Source organism: Rana temporaria, chromosome 7, assembly GCF_905171775.1.
Source record: "Rana temporaria chromosome 7, aRanTem1.1, whole genome shotgun sequence".
Taxonomy (NCBI): domain Eukaryota; kingdom Metazoa; phylum Chordata; class Amphibia; order Anura; family Ranidae; genus Rana; species Rana temporaria.
The window spans coordinates 47,458,454-47,479,703 of record NC_053495.1 but is presented as its reverse complement, the minus strand read 5'-3'; the positions used below and the strand labels follow the sequence as shown (position 1 = coordinate 47,479,703).

At 41.3% G+C, this 21,250-nt stretch overlaps 1 protein-coding gene across 2 annotated transcripts in view; it reads right to left on the bottom strand.

Moving 5' to 3' along the window:
- The window catches only part of SLC6A1 (solute carrier family 6 member 1), a 198,858-nt gene that overhangs the window by 92,360 nt on the left and 85,248 nt on the right, over positions 1-21,250 (bottom strand). For both annotated transcript variants that reach the window (XM_040359318.1, XM_040359317.1), the window contains one exon: positions 16,934-17,350. In XM_040359318.1, the coding sequence (XP_040215252.1) occupies positions 16,934-17,171 (238 nt within the window). In that variant the 5' untranslated portion in view covers positions 17,172-17,350. The remainder of the gene's footprint in view (positions 1-16,933; positions 17,351-21,250) is intronic.

The window sequence follows — 21,250 nt, the reverse complement described above, 5'->3', positions numbered from 1 at the left end:
CTGTAGTGTTTCCCATAGGGAAACTGATGGGAAAAAGGCCGCCGGGAATCATGGCAGGATTCCCGGCGATTTTCCTGTCGGGAAAACTGCCATGAAGCATACACACGGCCAGTTTTCCCAGCCAAAAGCTGTCATGGTAGTCTTCCCGACAGGAAAACTGGTCGTGTGTACGAGGCAATAATGTTTGCATAGGCTAGGTTTACATCTATGTGGCTCTATGAGCCACGTTTGCATGGACATGGCAACCCATTAATTTAAATGGGCTGCTGTACCTACGCTTCCTACAGGGAAAAAGTCCCTGCACCTTTTGTTTAGATGTGGCCCCATGGAAATAGTATGGTGCTTTTGCACCGTGTGTTTTCATGTGTGGGAAACTGGACCACACTTTTTTGGTGTTCTCTGTTGAGCACTGTGTTTTGTGTGCAGCTGCATGTGGGTGTGGGAATATGTGCGATTACACACATTCCCGTATCATGCACCGATGTGAAGCTAGCCTACGTGTTGCCCATAGGTGTAGCTACTGAGGTAAGGATCCCAGAGTAAGTTTGTACCAGGATGGGCAAGACTGTCATTAAAAATTGCCATACTGCCTGCTTGACAGGCTCTACCCACTTCCCTCTCTGCACCACTCCACCCTGCACAGAAAATGGACTTTAAAATGGTTGTAAACCTCAGACATGAAATATGAACAAAACATATCACTGTATAGTGTGTACTTTTCTCTTAAAGGGTCACTATTATTTTTTAATAACAAACATGTTATACTTACCTCCACTGTGCAGTTCGTTTTGCACAGAGTGCCCCCGATCCATGTCTTCTGGAGTCACTCGGCGGCTGTCTCTGTCCTCCCCGCAATTAGTCACCACAGTCATGCGAGAGCTCACATGGTGGTCACTAATTGCGGGCGCGCTCCCGTGATACAGCGAGCGGCTATAGCCGCTCACTGTATCACTCGGCCCCGCCCCTCGGCGCGCCGCATCACTGGATGTGATTGACAGCAGCGCCAGTCAATGGCTGCGCTGCTCTCAATCAATCTGCTCTAGCCAATCAGCGGATATCGGGGCCGCGCGGGACTTTCGAGGGGTCAGGTAAGTATAACGGCAGGAAGATGGAAAGCAGGAAGATGGGGAAAGGCCCTGAAAGACCACAAACCTATGCTGAAACTGCTGTATATTGTTGTGAGTACAAAAACAGCAAAGGAAAAAAGAATGGAATTGCCACTCTTATTTTTAAGCCCGTTAAGGAGGCGATGTATAAAAAGGATAATAATAGTTTTTCCCACACTAGTCCTATGAAATACACATTATTTGTTCAATAAATACGAAGGGTTTCTTTACTACAAATTTGTCTTGGTTGAGGTACTAAAGGTTTTACATAATTAAATAAAAACTGATTTATTTAAACCCTTCCCGCCGACAGTACACATATATGCGGCTTCGCTGGACAGGTCTTTTTTCCTTGGAGCCGCATATATGCGTTACTGTCTTTATGCTGGAAAAGCGCCATACAGCTCGCACCCAACACAGAAATTGGGCTCTCAGCATGAGCCCCTTTTCCCATACTAACTCCTGTTTGCGGGTCACCTGATTGCTGTGATAGCCTCTGATTGGCTATCAGAGTGATCAGTCACGGTGAAGCCCATCCCTGTGTTTTTCTCTCTCTGTGAATGGAGAGGAAAAACACAATGGGGTTTATTTACTAAAGCTTGAGAGTGCAAAACCGGCTCACTTCTGCATAGAAACCAATCAGCTTCCAGGTTTTATTGCCAAAGCTTAATTGAACAAGCTGAGGTTATAATCTGATTGGTTCTAAGAAGAAGTGAGCCTGATTTTGCACTCTCCAGCTTTAGTAAATGAACCCCATTGCATCTCTCTCTCCATGCAAAGAAAGATAAACAGACAACAGTGTGTAATAATGATAATCATAAAAATAAAAGAAAAAATAAAGAAAAAATTCTTAGGGTTTTTCTGGGTCAATGGTTGATCTAGGTCAATGCCAGAATTAGTATTTGGGTCAGGTATGTTTATGTTTATGTTTAAAGCGGTTGTAAAGTTATTTTTTTTACTTTTACCTACAGGTAGGCCTATAATAAGGTTTACCTGTAGGTAAAAAAAATATCTCCTAAACCTTTACGGTTTAGGAAATATTCCCCTTGCAATGAGCCACTGAATGCAGCGGCAAAAGCGCACAGGGGATTTTCGGCTTAAAGCCCGGCAGCCGCTGGACCTTTCCGGAAAGAAGTCTCCCACGCGCATGTGCGGGAGTGACATCATCGTGTCTCCAGCCACTCAGAGCGCTGGAGCCGCGATAACCGGAAGACACGGCGAGGCAAGATGTCATCTCCCTCGGCGTGGATCAGGTAAGTTACTGATGCCTCGTTCTAAGGTAAGTATTTCATAATGAGCTAGTATGCGGTGCATAATAGCTCATTATGCCTTTTGCTTTACAGGGTTAAAAAGAAAAGAAGTTCAGCGGGTTTAATACCGCTTTAAATTAGTATCAGTGTCAGTTGGTGTCAGTGTGTTTAAGGATAAAATTTAAAAATGCACTATTATTTCTGGGTTGGTTGAATTGCTGTAATCGTCGGTAGCAGGAGAATTTATTTTGCGTTGTTCTTTGGTGGTTGGTTATGGTAGCAATAAGAAATATAGAGCTAAATTTTAAAAAAAAAAATGTTTTTTTTTTTTTTTACCATTTTAAGCCAGTTTTCTTTGATAATAATAATAATAAAAAATAAATAAAAAACAAGGGGATATACATTGCCATTTACCAGCAAATAAAAGCCCAATTTGTCCTGAAAAAAACAAGGTTTACTCCAACTGGATGCACAAAGTAGTTGTGATGATATGTACATTTTACTAACACGTGTCAAAGTTGCAAAATTGTGCTTAAGCATTAACATTTGTTTAACCCTTAGGCTTCATACACACGACCGAACATGTCTGCTGAAACTGGTCCGTCGGACCAGTTTCCGCGGACATGTTCGGTCGTCTGTACGGCCGACCGGACAATTTTCCGGTGGATCGGACAGGTTTCCAGCGGAAAAATGTTTCTTAGCATGCTAAGAAACATGTCCGCTGGAAGCCTGTCCGTCGGACATGTTCGGTCGTCTATACGACTCACCGGACATGTCTGCTCGGCCGAAAGCCCTCGCATGCGTCGAAGTGATTCGACGAATGCGTGGAAGCATTGACCTTCCAGGGTCACGCACGTCGCCGCGTCATCGTCACTGCGTCACAAAGGTGTTAAGCAACCTTGCCGGTGTTACATGGTTTGTCTCATCCCTGTAACTGCAAGAGATCTTTGTTGTTGAAAAACATCACACTCAGGCCGGGTACACACGGGCAAACATGTACGATGAAACCGGTCCGTCGGACCGTTTTCACCGTACATGTCTGCCCGGGGACTTCTGTACGATGGCTGTACTAACCATCGTACAGAAGTCCGCGCGTAAACAATACGCGGGGCGTGTCCGCGCCGTAGCCGCGATGATGACGCGGCGACGTGGGCGGGCCTGCCTTTTAAATGCTTCCATGCATGCGTCAAAGTCATTCGACGCATGCGAGGGACGGCGGGCGCTCGGACATGTACGGTAGGTCTGTACAGACGACCATACATGTCTGAGCGGGCAGGATTCCAGCGGACGGTTTTAAAGCAAGTCCAGGAATATTTGCCCGCTAGGAAAAGGCCCGGCGGGCAAATGTTTGCTGGAATTCTGCCCGCTCGCGCCTACACACGACCGAACATGTATGCTGAAACTGGTCCGGGGACCAGTTTCAGCATACATGTTTGGTCATGTGTATGGGGCCTTACTGGTTGGATCACCAGATGAAAATAGAAGAAAGAAAGCCTTATGCCGCGTACACACGATCATTTTTCGGGTTGTAAAAAATGACGTTTTTTTTTATGTCATTAAAAACTATCGTGTGTGGGCTCCAGAGCATTTTTCGAGTTCTGAAAAACGGACAAAAACCAGTTTTTCGGGTTGTAAAAAATGGTTGTGTGTGGGCTTTAACGACGTGAAAAACCGCGCATGCTCAGAAGCAAGTTTTGAGACAGGAGCACTAGTTCTGGTAAAACTACCATTCGTAATGGAGTAAGCACATTCATCACGCTGTAACAGACAGAAAAGCGCGAATCGTCTTTTACTAACACAAAATCAGCTAAAGCAGCCCCAAGGGTGGCGCCATCCAAATGGAACTTCCCCTTTATAGTGCCGTCGTACCTGTTGTACGTCACCGCGCTTTGCTAGAGCATTTTTCTTTCACGATCGTGTGTAGGCAAGGCCGTTTTAATGATCAAGTTGAAAAAAACGTTGTTTTTTCTAGAGCCTGAAAAACTTTGTTTTTTACAACCCGAAAAATGATCGTGTGTACGAGGCATCAGAAAAGGAAACTAATACAGCCATCACAAATAAGAATTGGTAAACTGCAATATCATACATGTTTGCTTTAAGCTACATAATACAATATATATAATCATTCCTCCTTTAATGTCAGACAGCATTTATAAACACAGAAAATTCCCTAAAGGTCTTTTTTACTCAGCATTACACAGTACTTGCTTGCTCGGCAGAGATTTGACACTGTAATTTTGATTAAGCGCAAGTACCAAAAAGGAAAAAAAAAACAGCTTTTGTTCACTTATGTAAGGCTTGATGATGACCTTTTATGTGAAATGGTAGATCTGCAACATGCATTACTCTAGCTGCAAATGAACAGCAATTCAATAATCCATTCACCGATGAAGTTATCTTATGGCCAAGACAACTGTTTGGCACACATTACAGACCTATTCATCTTTGTAAATATTAAATACCGTATTTATCGGCGTATAACACACACAGGCATATAACATGCACCCTAACTTTAAGAGGGAAGTTTCAGGAAAAAAACTTTACACGGCCCCCTGCGTATAACACGCAGGCACAGTGGGCCAGATTCACGTAGAAGTGCGGCGGCGTAACGTATCGTAGATACGTTACACCGCCGCAAGTTTTCATCGCAAGTGCCTGATTCACAAAGCACTTGCAATGAAAACCTACGCTGGCGGCCTCCGGCGTAAGCCCGCGTAATTCAAATGGGCGTGTGCCATTTAAATTAGGCGCGCTCCCGCGCCGGACCTACTGCGCATGCTCCGTTTCGAAATTCTCGCCGTGCTTTGCGCGAAGTGACGTCATTTTTTCGAACGGCGACGACGTGCGTAGCGTACTTTCGTATTCCCGGACGTTTTACGCAAGACAAAAAAATGTAAAATTTTGACGCGGGAACGACGGCCATACTTTAAACAGCACATTCATGTGCTGTCTAAAGTTAGGGCAGGTCAAACGATGCCTAAAATTGCGACGGGAAACTATACTAGCGACGACGTACCGAACGCGAAAATCCGTCGCGGATCGCCGTAACTGCTAATTTGCATACCCGACGCTGGAATACGACGCGAACTCCCCCCATCGGCGGCCGCGGTACTGCATCCTAAGATCCGACAGTGTAAAACAATTACACCTGTCGGATCTTAGGGATATCTATGCGTAACTGATTCTATGAATCAGTCGCATAGATACTCTGAGAGATACGACGGAGTATCTGAGATACAACGGAGTATCTGAGATACGACGGAGTATCTGAGATACGACGGAGTATCTGAGATACGACGGAGTATATGAGATACGATGGAGTATCTGAGATACGACGGAGTATCTGAGATACTCCGTCGTATCTCCGCTGTGAATCTGGCCCAGTTTACCCTCTATTTACAGGGTAAAAAAGTGAGTGTTATACGCCAATAAATACAGTATATGGGAATGTAGTATTTTTGCTGATTTTTTTTTTGTATTTTATTGATTCTGTTGGGAGGCAGTGGGTTGCAGTCACCCTATCTGTACCTCAACAGGAGTGATCTTTAAGCATAGAGTGTATTTTCGCTGCCACTTTCTGTTTGAGCTTGCTCCAGCAGGGTGTGCTAGAGAGGTGTCATTTTGTGTTATGAATGTTTTTTGACCTGACCAGTCAGTGGGCTTGGATCTGGTGCTGAGAGACCGGTTAAATATTTGGGATATGCCTGCTCTCTCTACCCTCATGGGCTTCTATCCTGTAAACTTGTCACAATAAAAGATCTGTATTTCTCCCCAGGCCTTTGCACCTGGGGTTTTGAAAGAAACAGGGATCTCTGCTACTAGGAGGTATTCATGGCTGCTGGATTCTGAAGAGTTTGAAACCCAAAACTACAGAAAGGGTCGCCAGACCAAAACCAGATGAAGAGTCCATGATATTTTTATATGTTGGTAAAAAAAGCCATAAAAAATGTATTCTATGACTTTTTACCAACAATTTAAACTATCATGGACTCTAGTGCCATCCCCCAAAACTGCCAAAACTGTGTACATATGATCTCTCCAAATGTAGTGAGAGAGGTCCTTTCCCCTCTGTACAGAGGCTGACAGTATGGTAAAGCAAGTGGTCCTGGCATCTCCCATTATTGGGAAACACCGGGACAGAGATCACATAAGTGGAAGTAACGCAGTCTCTTGACCAGAAGTTGTGTAAACCGCACAAACAAACCAAAAATCAGACTAAAGCCTCGTACAGACGATCGGTCTTCCATCTAACTTTTCCATGGATTTTTGTGCGAAGGGCATTGGCCAGGAACTTGTTCTGCGTACACACGGCAGAACATTTTCAGCCAACTTTCACCAAATCATGTGGTTTTTCAGCTCTTGACCGCCACCCTTTGGGCAACTTCTGCTATTGTTGGCTGATCTTTAGCATTGGTTCTGAGCATGCGTGTTTGTACTTTGGAATTAAGTCCGATGGACTTGTGTACACACGATCGGATTATCCTCCATCGGACATTTGTTGCCGAAAAGTTTGAGAGCATTCACAGCGAACATTTGTCCGATGAAAAAGCAAAAGCAATTTGTCTGATGGAGCATACACACGGTCGGATTGTCCGATCAAATACGTTCGTCAGACATTTGTTGTCAAAAAGTCAGATCGTATGTATGGGTCTTTACAACGCTCATACCAACATAAAAAAAAACAAGCTTGCCAAAACACTATAATCAACATAGACAAAAAAAAAAAAAAGACAAAAATAAGAATAAAAATAAAAGTAAACTAAAACACAGGGAAAAAAGTATATATATATTATTCTGGAGCAAGTCTAAATTGTGCCTGTCCTAAAGAAAAACAAGCAACTGTCCACTACAAAAGAAATATAGTGAGTGACTGGTTGAGTGGGAAATATACTCACGAACCATTCCATGTTGTCCTGCCTTGGAACATAAAGATTGAGATATCACTTAAACCTCAATTGCTAAGGAGCCAAACCTCAGTAAGTGTCCATTCAGCATAGTCTGTGTTCAGAAGGTACACAGAGACTTTGTAGGAGATGGTGGATTAAGAAAAGATCAAAGTCTAGTCTGGTATTTGAGACGATCTATGTTTTGGGGATATCCTGATTCAACCCTCACCCTAATTGTGCCATAAAACAGTATTTTTTTCAAAGTGATATTAAAGGTTAAATTATATATATAAAAAAATCTTATACTTACCTGCTCAATGTGCAATGGTTTTGAGCAGAGCAGCCCCGATCCTCCTCTTCTCGGGTCCCCCACTGGTGATGAGTGTCTAAGACATTATCAATGTAGCTGTTGGTTAGCTAGATTAGTAATTACTGATGATAAGTACCAATAGTGCTACAAATGCTACCTCTATACTTTTAAATTGGCTATTAATGGGGCTTTCTTACCCAAATTTTTTTTAGTCCCCTCTTGTTCCTCCCTATTGTTGACAGAAATCAATATCAGCTCCCTTCTGAATTCGGTGTCGCACCCTCTAGCTTAGTGTGCAAGCTGTATATAGTTTTTTTTCTGTTAGTGTAGGTAAACGTGTCTTGGCTGGCAGCCAAGCCTGGGTTGAATCTGGGTCAGGTTTGAGTGACTCAGGGAGGTTGGTTGACTCAACGAGGAGCACCTCTGGTACCTCCCCCTACTTTCTGGAACCTTGGAGAAGCTTCCAGAAGAATGGGTTGGAGGTTTAGGGGGAGCTGCTTGGATTATTGAGGAGGGCCCCAGCCAATCTCCAGCAAGTGGGCTGGCAGGGGGTGGGCACCTCATATTTACTTTTGGGTCATGCCAGCAGGAGTGCTAAGGGGCGGTCGGTGGCCCTTGAGGGTGCCCCCTAGTCTGGAGGGGTGAGCTCGGGCCTGAAGCACGGGTGCTGTAGAGATCCTCTACAACACATGGAGGAATCCTGTCCTGGATGCATGACAGAAGGTGTGAGAACAGTGGGAGAGAGTCAGCACATTTAGGAGTTCTCCAGGAGAAGTCAGGTGGGTGGGCTGGTGAGTGTACAGTCTAGGAGGACAGTGGGAAGTAGCCAGGAGGACTAGTGAGATAGGCAGCAGCATTTAAGTATGCAACAATTCACTAGTAAATGAGTCAGGCTAACCAAAAATGATATTTTAGTAATAAGTGGAGCTTGGTTGGCTAAATTAGACCCTGGCTTCCTATACTTCTACACTACTTCAACAGTGAGAGCTGCCATCTGCGTTTGAGGTGTTTTTGCCCACCTTTGAGCATCTTTACATCTTTTGCTGCATTCATCATAATTTGAAATAAATACAAATAATGATTCCCCATAATGGGAGGAACAGATGCACAGACCCAATGCAGACTAAAGTTATGAAGCATAATGATTTCTGAGGACTTTCTAGGGACTGATGTGAATGTGCATTGTATATGTAAAGCGTTGTGTAAATTTACAGCGCTATATAAGTACCAAAATAATAGCAATATAATAGAATGGGAGAGGGACCTATCACAAGAGTGGGACATAGTAGAATGGTACACTGCAACATCTATGGCTTATCGAGAATCAATCCTGAACGATTCATTGATTGAAGCAGACCTCAAGGTAATATCTTGATGGCACTTACTACCAACCAGGCTGGCTAAATTCTACCCTACACCACCTCCCCCCCTTTGCATTTGTGACGGCTCCCATATGGGTTCCATGATTCAAATCTGGTGGCAATGGCCAAAAATAAGAAGCTTCTGGAACAAAATATTTGCAATGGCCCGTAAAGTTACAGGCATATAGCAAAATCCCCACACATAGCTTTACTGAATTTCCTCCTAGCAGAGGCCTCTAGAAATGCAGGGCGATTGATCCACTTCATATTTATTGGAGCTAAATTAACAATAGCCAGAGCCTAGAAGCGACCCTGTGTCTCCCCAACCATGACCAGAAGAAAGATCTCATGGATCATGGCTCAGGAGAAGATGGTCAGCAAACTACAGGATACAGAAAGGAAGTTTAACCCAACATGGGAACCCTGGGCTGACTATATTTGCACCCCCTTGAACCCTCCACAGGGCTAATAAGCCTGTGTTAGCGTTCTGTAAATACACACCGGACTGTTTACCTATATCCTATATCACCCCCATCAAATCATTCTCTGCAGCTATTTCCTTTTGTACCACCCTCCCTTTAGAATGTAATCTCTACGAGCAGGGCCCTCCTGTACCTTCTGTATTGAACTGTACTGTAATTGTGCTGCCCCCCCCCCCTCTACATTGTAAAGCGCTGCTTAAACTGTTGGCACTATATAAATCGTGTATAATAATAATAATAATATCCTTCTCCCCTTTTCTGTTCTTTTCCCCCCAGTCTTTTAATCCTTCTTACTCTTTGTCTCGTTATCTCCAACCTTTGTGGTTATGTTTTCACAAGCAATCGCCTGTGTATGTTACATTTATGGTTAATTTTGGATTATACTCTTTGACAGTGATTTACACATTTAGTTGATCAGAAATGTTAAGTGAGACGAGGGTTGACCAAGCTGCACTAGACACAGTTTGATCCCATTAGGGGTGTCGGGGCAGAAGTTTTTATAATCTAATGCTATGCTTTGTCATTCTACATGTTGAATTCTTGTACGATGGAAGGATTGCATGTTTATGTACACCTTGTTCTTTCTTATAAATAACCTAAACAAATTATTGAAAGTAGAAAAGTAAATCGTCTGTGTTGACTGCTATTTTGTCATCTCTTTAATCAAAATTAGGTCCATGTATTGCTGTTTGCAAATTTATATTTCTAATCAATGGTTATAATGCTAGATTAAATAAAAATTTTGACAGGGGACAACCTTGTCTAGTTCCATTTAGTTTTTTTTATCAGCTCGGAAGAGGTATCATTAACTTTGATTTTTGCGAAGGGGTCACTATATGGAGAGGGTGTTTGCAGGTGGAAAACATATAGTCCCATGCTACCCTATGGAAGGCCTTTTCAGAGGCAGTTGACAATAAAAGGCTTTTGATTCTGTTCGATTCTGTTCTGTGCCAATAAGTGATCAGCCGTGTCCAATCACGGCTGATCACGATGTAAACAGGAAAAGCCGGTAATCCGCTTTTCCTCACTCGCGTCTGTTAGACACGAGTAGAGAAGAGCCGATCGGCTGCTCCTCTGACAGGGGGGGTTTGTGCTGATCGATTATCAGCACAGCCCCCACGAGGATGCCCATACTAGATCACCAGGGATGCCACTAGACCACCAGGGATGCCACCAGACCACCAGGGATGCCCACCACAAGGTATACAACCCTAGACCACCAGGGATGCCAATCAGTGCCCACAATGGATGCCAATCAGTGCTCACAACGGGCATCACTGTTTGGCACTGATTGGCATCCATAAGTACAACACAGTACATCGTGCCACCTATCAGTGCCCATCTATGCCCATCCGTGCCACCTATCAGTGCCCATCCATGCCCATTCATGCCACCTATCAGTGCCCATCTATGCCTCCTATCTGTGCCCATCCGTGTCACCTATCCGTGCCCATTCAATGCCGCCTATCTGTGCCAATCCGTGCCGCCTATCAGTGCCCATCCGTGCCGCCTATCAGTTCCCCATCAGTGCTGCATATTAGTGCCCATCAGTGCCCATCAATTTCACCTCATCAGTTCCACCTCATCGGTGCCCATCAGTGCCGCCTTATCAGTGCCTGTCAGTGCAGCCCCATCTGTGCCCATGAGTGAAGGAGAAAACATACTTGTTTACAAAGTTTTATAACGGAAACAACAAAAAAGCATTTGTTTTTCAAAATTTTCGGTCTTTTTTTTTGCAGAAAATAAAAATCCCAGATGTGATTAAATACCACCAAAAGAAAGCTCTATTTGTGGGAACAAATTGATACAAATTTAGTCTGGGTACAGTGTAGCATGACCGCGCAATTGTCATACAAAATGCAACAGCGCTGAAAGCTGAAAATTGGTCTGGGCAGGAAGGTGTATAAGTGCCCTGTATGGAAGTGGTTAACAGCTGTGACCTCATCTGTGGAAATTGGTTCTTCTAGTTCAATTTCTGTTTGAGATAAGGTTGGAATTTTCCGTTCCATTAGGTACTCTTGGATTATCTTTTCTCTGTTGCCAGAGAGGTTTGTTGGTTTAGATTGGATGGGGTATGTTGTAGAGTCTTGTATTGTAATTGTGGAACATTTCAGCGATTTTATTTGAATCATGGATTGGTTTCCCTTCCTTATTATATATATAGTGGATATTCCCTGCTATTTTTGTATCATTTAGTGCCTTAGCCAGATGTTTACTTCCTTTACTTCCTTTATTTCCAAATTCGTAGTATATTGATTTTTTGAGAAATAGTGATCTTTTCATTTTAGAGTCCAGTATGTGTTGAAGTGCCTTTCTATTAGCGATTCGATTTTTTTCAGTTTTTTTGGCTAATGACTGTTTGTGTAATGTTTCAAGTGCTGATATTTTGGTCAGAAGGTTTTCAATATCCTTTTCTTTTACTTTCTTTTTTATTGGCCCCCTGTTAAATTAGCTCTCCACATATCACATATCTTATGGGCTTCCCATACAGTTAAGGGAGAGACATCTGAGGTGTTTTCATGGAAGTAATCTGTAAGGGAATTTTGGATGTGTGTTTGGATTGGGGGGTCTCTTAGTAGGGAGGAGTTTAATCTCCAATTACATTTTTGCAGATTATTTCTTAATGAGTTAAGTGAGAATGAGATGGGGGCGTGATCTGAAAGTGAGATAATTCCTATTTCGCTCTTTCAAGGTCAGAAAGGCCTCTTTAGGGAATGAAGAAATGATCTACTCTACAGTAACGTTTGTGAAGGGCCGAATAAAATGTAAAATCTTTCTCTGTTGGATGTAATGTCCTCCAAGTGTCAATCAATATGAGAGATTTAAATAAAGTTTTTACTTTTTTGAGGATTTTAAAGGCAATAAAGGTCTTGCCTGATCGCCATCTAGTAAAATGCAGCCGTTGGCGAAGCCTTCAAGTTTGTCAATTATGAGTTGGTGTAATGCATTTAAGATGACAATGCTCTCACAGATTTTATATCTAATGCAAGCGATACCTATTAAATTACCTCAAGCTTTTTTCCGTGCTTGTCAAACATTGTTAATTAAATTTCTTTGGAGCAATAAAACCGATAGACTTTGTTATTCACTGAAAGTGTTGCCTAAATCTTTGGGGGGCATCGATCTACCTGACTTGATTTCATATTATCGAGCGTTACATTTGTCGAGAGTGGTGTCATGGTGTAATTCCTAGCAGTCCAAACCCTGGGTGCAAGTAGAACAACAAGCTTCCCCGATCGTTCTGTCTGTGCTCCCCTGGGTTGCCCATAAATATTACTGGGGATTGAAGAGGAACCCTACGATTGGGGCAACACTTGCAGGCCTTATTCAAATACTCTCAACAAAGGGCCTTTCTCCCAACCCATAACCTTTAATACCAGTGATTCAGAACCCAGACTTTATGCCTGTGCTTGATAATAAACAGCTTCAGGGCCTGGTAGGACTTGGTATAACTAGACGTATGCATTTTGCTACTCTGCAGGGATGGATGTCTATGCAAGATCTATCCATCCTTTCACAGCCTCCTTTGAGCTCCTGGTCAGCTTTTCAACTGGCACATTATTTAAAGTCTATACCAGACCGCAAGTACAGTCAAAGCTTGTTTGGCTGTACTTCTCCTGTGGATTTTCAGCAGACTGAAGCCTGCTGTTGGCTGACGTCACAGAGCTGGTCCACACTTGGGCAAGATTGTGTTGAGAGACTGAGAAGCCAATCCCACCTCCTTCACAGCCCAGCGCTCCAGTGAGCGAGGGGGGAACAGATCAGACAGCAGTGACTGACAGTCACCCACTCTCTGCTCAAGGAGCTCTGAGAACCGAGAAATCAGCAGTGTTTGATCTCTCAGTTCTCAGTCTTTGAGCCAGCAAGGGACAGATGCAGCATTGGACCGATGCTGCATCCACCTAGGTAAGTATGATTCTGAAATAAAAAAAATACTTCTCTTTTAAGTTGTATGTAGTCTTCATTCTTGTATATTGTCTTTCTACTTTTAATATTATAAAGAGTAGAAAATACAGACGGAAAGTGAATCAAGAGTGGAAAAAACAGACTTTGCTTTTTCATCTACTTTCCAAAAAGGACGGCAGGATGTGACATGTTTCATTTTCAAGTCAGGAAAGGAGAAAAGTGCAACCATTAAGGTCATGCTGAGGCAGTACAAAAGGAATCAAAAAGCAGGTGGGGTCATAATTATCATCCCTTTGTGTAACCATAATTTTATGTAATAAGTGTGGCTATATCTGTGCTGTACACCAGTGGTTCTGCCTAAAAGGGGCAATGCAATTTGTATGATTGCTGAAAGTGAGGATGTGTAAATACTTTCTGTTATTTGAAGTCAATGCTGCATCTCACAGTATTTAGAGGTGGGATTTTTGGTTCTTTGTGTACTGCCTCACCACAACCTTACTGGTATTGTTTCCCTTGATTCACATACACTACAAAGCCAGTAAAGCCATATCTCTACACCAGTGGTATCTATAATTTGGGAGAGAAAACAAAAAAAAAACAAGAGCAGGAGTTGCCACCTTACTTATACTATGAATCACTCATGTCAGATTATACATGGCTACGGAATCTCCACATGTGACTGATCTGGTGTTTGGTGATTGGCCTGGTAACACATTCCTCCACTCCTAGAAGTACCAGGTATTTTCTCCTGGTGGCTGAACTGAGCAATAGAGGGAGCCAATGAAAAGTGAATATCAATTACTCTGCAGTAGACCTAATGGCATGGCATGGTAGGAACAGCACCTAATATTCTTTTCTAAAACAAACATTGTGCTGCAATATTTTTCTCTCTTTTTAGACATGTACTAGGAAACGAAAGCAAAAGACATCTGTGTACACATCTCCAAGGTGGTGTCAAGGTGACACAAATGACAAAGATTATATGCTAAGTGCCGTAACACATGCCAACCTTTCAGAATAACTAATTGAATGATATGATTGCAATGAACATAATTATTGTTGCTTTGTCCAGAGCCTTTTCAACATTCATTAAACTTTCCAGTACAGTAAAATTAAAATCCAGGCAAAACTTTATTTTCTAGCTTTGGGCAGAGTGGAGAAGGATGAGAACCTTTGTCAAGTTTTTACTGCTGTCTGTGTCTCCATTGGGGAGACCTCAACTATTATTGGTGGATGAATACACTTTAGCTGTGCATACGACAGAATTGCTCTAGCTCTTGCCCTGTAGAGGTGGTGTCCAATGTTGTCCATAGCAACACAGTTGAGTGTGTGAATGTAAAAATATTGTCACGAAAATGAAAACCAAGGGTCTCCGGACAAAACAAAATAGGATGGAAAGTACCTACACATATAGGCTAATTCTGCAGAAACATAAAAACATTTAATAAAATGTTAGGGGCCATGAAGCTACATGGGAGCCAACACTAATGCCCCGTACACACGATCAGAATTTCCGATGAAAAAAGTCCATCTGACTTTTTCCATCGGAAATTCCACTTGTGTGTATGTGGCATAAGAACATAATCAAAGTGCATAAAAAAAGCTAGAAATTCCTAAATGTACATGTGACAGCACAGAGTAGATTTATACCAAATTCAATGTGTTTTTGGAACCAATTCCATATTCCCATTCTCCCAATACACATGTTGTATTATAACATAGAATATGAATAATTGACACAGATATATTTGTTTAAGGATAGAGACAAACCAAAAATTGATGCCTTAAAGGATCACTAAAGGAAAAACATTTTTGCTGAAATGACTGTTTACAGGGTATAGAGACATAATAGTTAACTGATTCATTTTAAAAACAATTAAAAATAGATAAAAATCAATCATATAATGTGCCTCTTAGATGCAAAAACGAAACTGAAAGTAGTTTAGTCTTTGCATGTTATTGTATGCCTCTGTGCTGGACAGTGCCATAGAGAGTCATGGCTAGGAAAACTAAACTAAACTATCCCATGACTTTTTTCATACGGAGCCAGACAACCAGGAAGTGTCCAGAACAGAGCAGTTTTACAGCAACGTCAGAGCAAAAACGAGCAATGAGGACATGAAACCAGGACTGCAGTAAGGTAAAGGAAGCTATTTAGCTATACAAAAAAAATTCCTTTAGTGACCCTTTAACTTTCAGCAGGCTTTCAAAACATTAAACACAAGGAGAAGGCACTAACACTAACACAAACATTTGTCCACATTAACCCCATGAGTATAAAGGAAGTCCATTGAAAAGAGTCCATATGACATAAACGTTTCAAGTTAAAAAAATTCATTCACTGAGGGCTACCACCAATGTAGAAATAGGAACCAGATTCCAGCAAAGCTGAAATAAACTAAGAGGAGAGGCGCCTCTAAGTGTAAGGCCTCGTACACACGGCCGAGGAACTCGACGTGCCAAACACATCGAGTTCCTCGGCCAGTTCAGCACTGAAGCCGCCGAGGAGCTCGGCGGGGCGAGAGCTCCCATAGAACAACGAGGAAATAGAGAACATGTTCTCTATTTCCTCGCCGAGCTCCTCGTCGGCTTCCTTGGCCGAAAGTGTACACACGGCCGGGTTTCTCGGCAGAATTCAGCCAGAAACTCGGTCGGAAGCTGAATTCTGCCGAGGAAACTGGTCGTGTGTACGGGGCCTTAGTGTAAGAGTAAAAACAATTTATTGAGAACCATACAATTGGCAACTCACATGTACGTGGAATAAAACAGGCACATCTGTGGTATCGGATATTCCAAAGGATGTCAAGTAGACGTTGGGCCCCTCCCTTGACCATGCTATAGGCCAGTTGTTAGTTTGTCAAACCTTGAAAAAGAAGCGCGGATGCCATAACATTCACATCGCACCTGCTCAGAAACGCACCGCACTCCAGTGATGTCATCGTTTCACGCCGCCTTGCCATCTGTGCATCAAGCCTTGCTCTGGGACTATTCATTGCACGGCCAACTTTCCATCAGCGGTGATCAGCAGAGATACCACCGCCACTTAGTGCTCTCAGCGGAGGGGCCCAACATCTACTGATGACATCCTTTGGGATACCCAACACCACAGATGTGCATACATGTGAGTTGCCAATTGTATGGTTCTCAATAAATAGTTTTTACTCCTACACTTAAAGGCGCCTCTCCTCTCTGTTTATTTCAAAACATTAAATCATTTTGGGAGTATATTGCAACTAGATTTGGGCTGGATTTTGACTTTAACTAAGTACCTTCCACAAAGCTGACTTTAGGAAAATGTTAAGTGAATTCTCATATGGAGTGTTGCAAAATAAGCTGTAATCATCTGCATGCAAAATTCTATATTTAGAAAATGCTGATGGGCAACATCAAGTTGTTCCTCCAGTAGGTCAACTACCCATGCACCTTCTGCAGAACTGAATACGGATACTGTATAAGGAAATAAAAATGTCCCACAATTCAAAAATCCTTAAATAAAAAGCAAAAACAAAGATGTAGTCTAAACCTAATAAAGTAAAACTTCAAACTATAGTATATGTTGAAGGCCAATCTGCCCCCAAAATAACAGTGTTATTATAATATTGTATGTATAATTATTTTTAACAGAAACTTACCGCCTCCATTCTTTCCACAGAGGTAGGGAAATCTCCAGACATTTCCTAGACCAATTGCATAACCAACACATGACATAAGGAAGTCAAATCTCCCTTTCCAGGTGTCTCTTTCAGGATCTTCATATCTTTTCTTCTGCACTTTAACAACCAATGTCTTGGGCTTATCATTTGTGATAGGCGCTTCACTAAGTTCCGTGGAAATTTGTCCATCTGCCACCTTAGTTCCATTTGTTGCCATGTCTCTTGGTTTGGAATGGCAGTGCCTGGTACCCAGACGAGAGATTTCAGCACCAGTCCACGTGGACAGCAGCTTCGCGGCTCCCGGTGACTTCACTAGGGTTACAAAGGTGCTTGGAAAGTACTGTGTTGATGACTGTAGATGTATATCCCCAAATGGTTATGAGATTAAATGATGAGCTGCAAAAACATAAAAAGAGTTATATTCACACTGCAACAACAAATTCTTTGAGAATGACTAATCAGCTACTATCTATAAAATACCTATACAATTAACACAAATAGGAATGATGATGGTACCAAATCTCAAATGATTACAATGGCACTATACTTACCAATCCTAAGAAAGTTACATGTTTTTCTTCATTGTTAAATTTGAACAGCTTTAATTAAGCACAGCTCCAAAAAGAGCAGGTCCTTTGTATAGTTTACAGTACATTTACTCTTCTATCCCTGGTCATCCAGTCTGCAGCTTCAAACATAACATCAAGACCAGTTTCAGCTGATACACCCTGATCTGTGATCTCCCCTCTGCTATAATGTATGTTGAATCAATTAAAGACTATGTGTGAAATCCTCAACATGTAAAGAGAGCACAGAACAGGAAGTAGCGACGTAGGTTATCCAGTTTGTTAGAAATCTATAGGTTCTTTTTGACAGTAATGTATGGGATCTTTGGAGAACATGTTGCTAAAAGAGTGCAAGTGGCCCTCCTAATTGAAAATATTAAACTTGTATAACATATATATATATATATATATATATATATATATATATATATATATATATATATATATATAAAACAACTGTGGTCAATATCGCTGCTGCAAAAGCTTACCTGGATCATACTTAATACGAAAACAGACAGTATACTACAAGATTGGCAAACAAAGTTTAGGATGGTTTGAGTCCCATTTCAACCATCATCTTAGGTTGACCAGGGGCAGTGGGTGGGAGGACTGGGGTGGGTATCTAGCCGGGATGACTTATTTTTTTTTCCCTGTCTTCATTTCCCCATTTTTAGCCTTATTTCTTTGCTATTTACTGAATTAGTAATCCATATATTGTTTGGATAAAGTGGGGGAAAGTTTGAATAATGGGTAGTTCTATTACTGACACTATATAAATAAGTTGCAAGTCATAATAGAAGATATTACTAGCATGATTGTTATCCTGTACTACATTTTATGCATTCTTACTATTTTTATTTATATGGGGTTTTCTATTTGTTGTACAGTTTGGACAATATGTAAGACACATGTTAATATTCCAGCTAGTACATTTTCTCTTTATAAAAATCAATAAATAAAAAAATAAATAGAGCATATGTTGCCCTATAGAATACTTGAATAAGCCTACAATTCCATTAAGATCCTTTTCTTTAGTCACAAAAAATATCAAAACAACAGTGTAAAGGAATTTTACCATGAACTTTTGTTTAGATTATGAGCACATAACATGGAAATAAAGGCAGAAAAGCACCTTAATTCTACTCTGTACTTAAAAAAGTACTGAAATAATAACTTTTTTTTTCTTAAAGCAGATTTTGGATTTAAGTGTAACATTTTCTTGAGTTTAAAGTATAACTAAAGTCAACATATAATTTTTCTAATTTTGTATGTAGTAGGGGAGGGTCAAAATCACTGTCATTCCTTTTCCCATTGGTTTTATTAGGGAGATATCCCTCCTGTGCTTTATTAGGTTTATAACGTGCATATGTTTACAATGTAAAGAGCATCCGCCTTTGGACAGTTGTCACAGGAGCATGTGTTCCATTGAAAGACTTAATTTTTATTCCTGTTGTGGTAACAACAGGAATAAAATGAGGATAAAATTTGCATTCATCCTCACTTTCATTTCAGATGACATTAGGACAATTAGAGGAAAGGGGACAGAGACAGCAATAAAAACCCGACAACTTTTTTAATTCCTCATCACTCTATCCAAATCTAAAATCACTTTTGCCTAACTTTAATAAATGAGGAAGGGTCTAGAAGAATCACTTAGTAGTGTACTAAGACAGAAGGTAGTAAATTAGGCTTCTCCTCCAACTCCTTCAAATTCATATATTTTGTCCCAGTCACTGAACCTGAGATAGAACTTGATTCCCCTCAGTTCCAGGCTAGTCTTATAATGTAGGTTGTAGTGGGCATCTGTTCAAAAACATTTGTCTGATGCTGAGTCAAAGCTTGAGGCTGGAGTCAACTGATTGCTTTTCTCTTGCAGTGTGGATACAATGCTATGCCTGGTGTTATTTTTAGGGTGTGGAATGAACAGCTTTTTTTTTATTACAAACCACATTTGATCTAAACCAGGGGTCTCAAACTGGCGGCCCTCCAGATGTTGTGAAACTACAAGTCCCATGAGGCATTGCAAGGCTGACAGTTACAAGCATAACTCCCACAGGCAGAGGCATGATGGGACTTGTAGTTTCGCAACAGCTGGGGGGCCGCCAGTTTGAGACCCCTGATCTAAACCAATCAAACATAAACATATGAGCTATGAAGGTCACATCAACCTCACTAACCACAGGATCATGGAAAACACAATTCTGGTTGAGTACTATTTATCCTTTACTCAAACACCCCCATTGCACGGTCTGCTTATGTGTAGACAACTGAGGTACTCCAAATGCTCATGCAAATCAATTAGAGCTAGCATAAATGACATGTCAAACAATCCAGAATGATTAGTATTTCTGAGCTAAGACCCATGGTGAATTTAAGCTATTAATGCTTTTATTTCATTGAACAAGCAGCAACAACCCCAAGGATCCCCCCTCCTGTGGTGCTCTTATCCCTTGCTGAATCACGCCTACAAAGACTTGCATACAGCAAGGAAATGTTGAAGGTGGAAATTTAATTTGACATTGCTGGATATTTCACATTGCTAACATAATTTTCAGTAAAATTGGTAGACAACATGTTTAATTAAACTCCTAAGGTTTTTATCGACTAGAATAATCACACACTGTGAAAGAATGTGAGCAATATTTATCAAATCGTTTTTGTACATGAACGTCTCCTGTTAAAATATTAATTTCATTCATTTTGATTAAGGTGTGAATAATAAAAATCTAATTTAGGTGAGTGACAATGTCAAAATGAGCTCTAAATGCACACTGTGGTGTTGATTTACTAAAACTTGAGGGTACAAAATCTGGTGCAGCTCTGCATAGAAACCAATCAACGTCCAGGTTTTTTTTGTCAAAGTTTAATTGAACAAGCTGAAGTCAGAAGCTGATTGGCCTCCATGCACATTTGCACCAGATTTTGCACTCCCCAATTTTAGTAAATCAACCCTTGTGTGTACAGCTGTTGGACAGATCCAAGAATGTTTTACATTTTTTAGTCTGGGAAATATATCACTTTTAATGTACAGTATGTATCTTTTACTGTTCTGCTTCATTCCGTCCAGAGTCAGTCATAGTTTATTCCACCTATAACCCAGTATTGTCCTGAACTCTTCTAAATTCTGCACACAACTAACAGTGCTTATATTCTGTGTACACTATTCCATTCAATGTAAAGTCTGCCCACAGCCGGGAAAGTTAGTGCTGTGTAGAATTTTGAAGAGTTCATGTGGAAAATCCTACATGCCTACAAGGAAGATCTGACAGGAGCCTGGTAATGAGTAAGTTTAAATTATGACCAAGGTGCTGGCAGACAGAAGGAGAGAAGTAAAAAATAAGTGCACTTAAATGGTAGCTATCCTTTCAAGGCCTGCTATAACATTAGCTTTGATTGCTTAACTTTGAAATGAATTGCTGGCTGGATTTTTTTTCTCTGGTTTCAGATCGCCCACATGTGTGATTTCGCTATAGTACTGCACCTCTGTCTCTTTGCAAAATGTCACTACATTCATCCAGTATTTTAAAGCTTATTTTTCTAATGGCCACTGTTTCATTTATCCATACACAACACAAAATTACTGTTATATCAGATTCTGAGATCCTAAACTAAATCAAGATGCTATCTATATGGGCCCATATACATTTTTGCCTTCTGTCTGTCATGAATGTTACTCCTATCATGGGATCAACAAAACCTTACAGAATACTTAGGATTTCAAGCCGCGGGA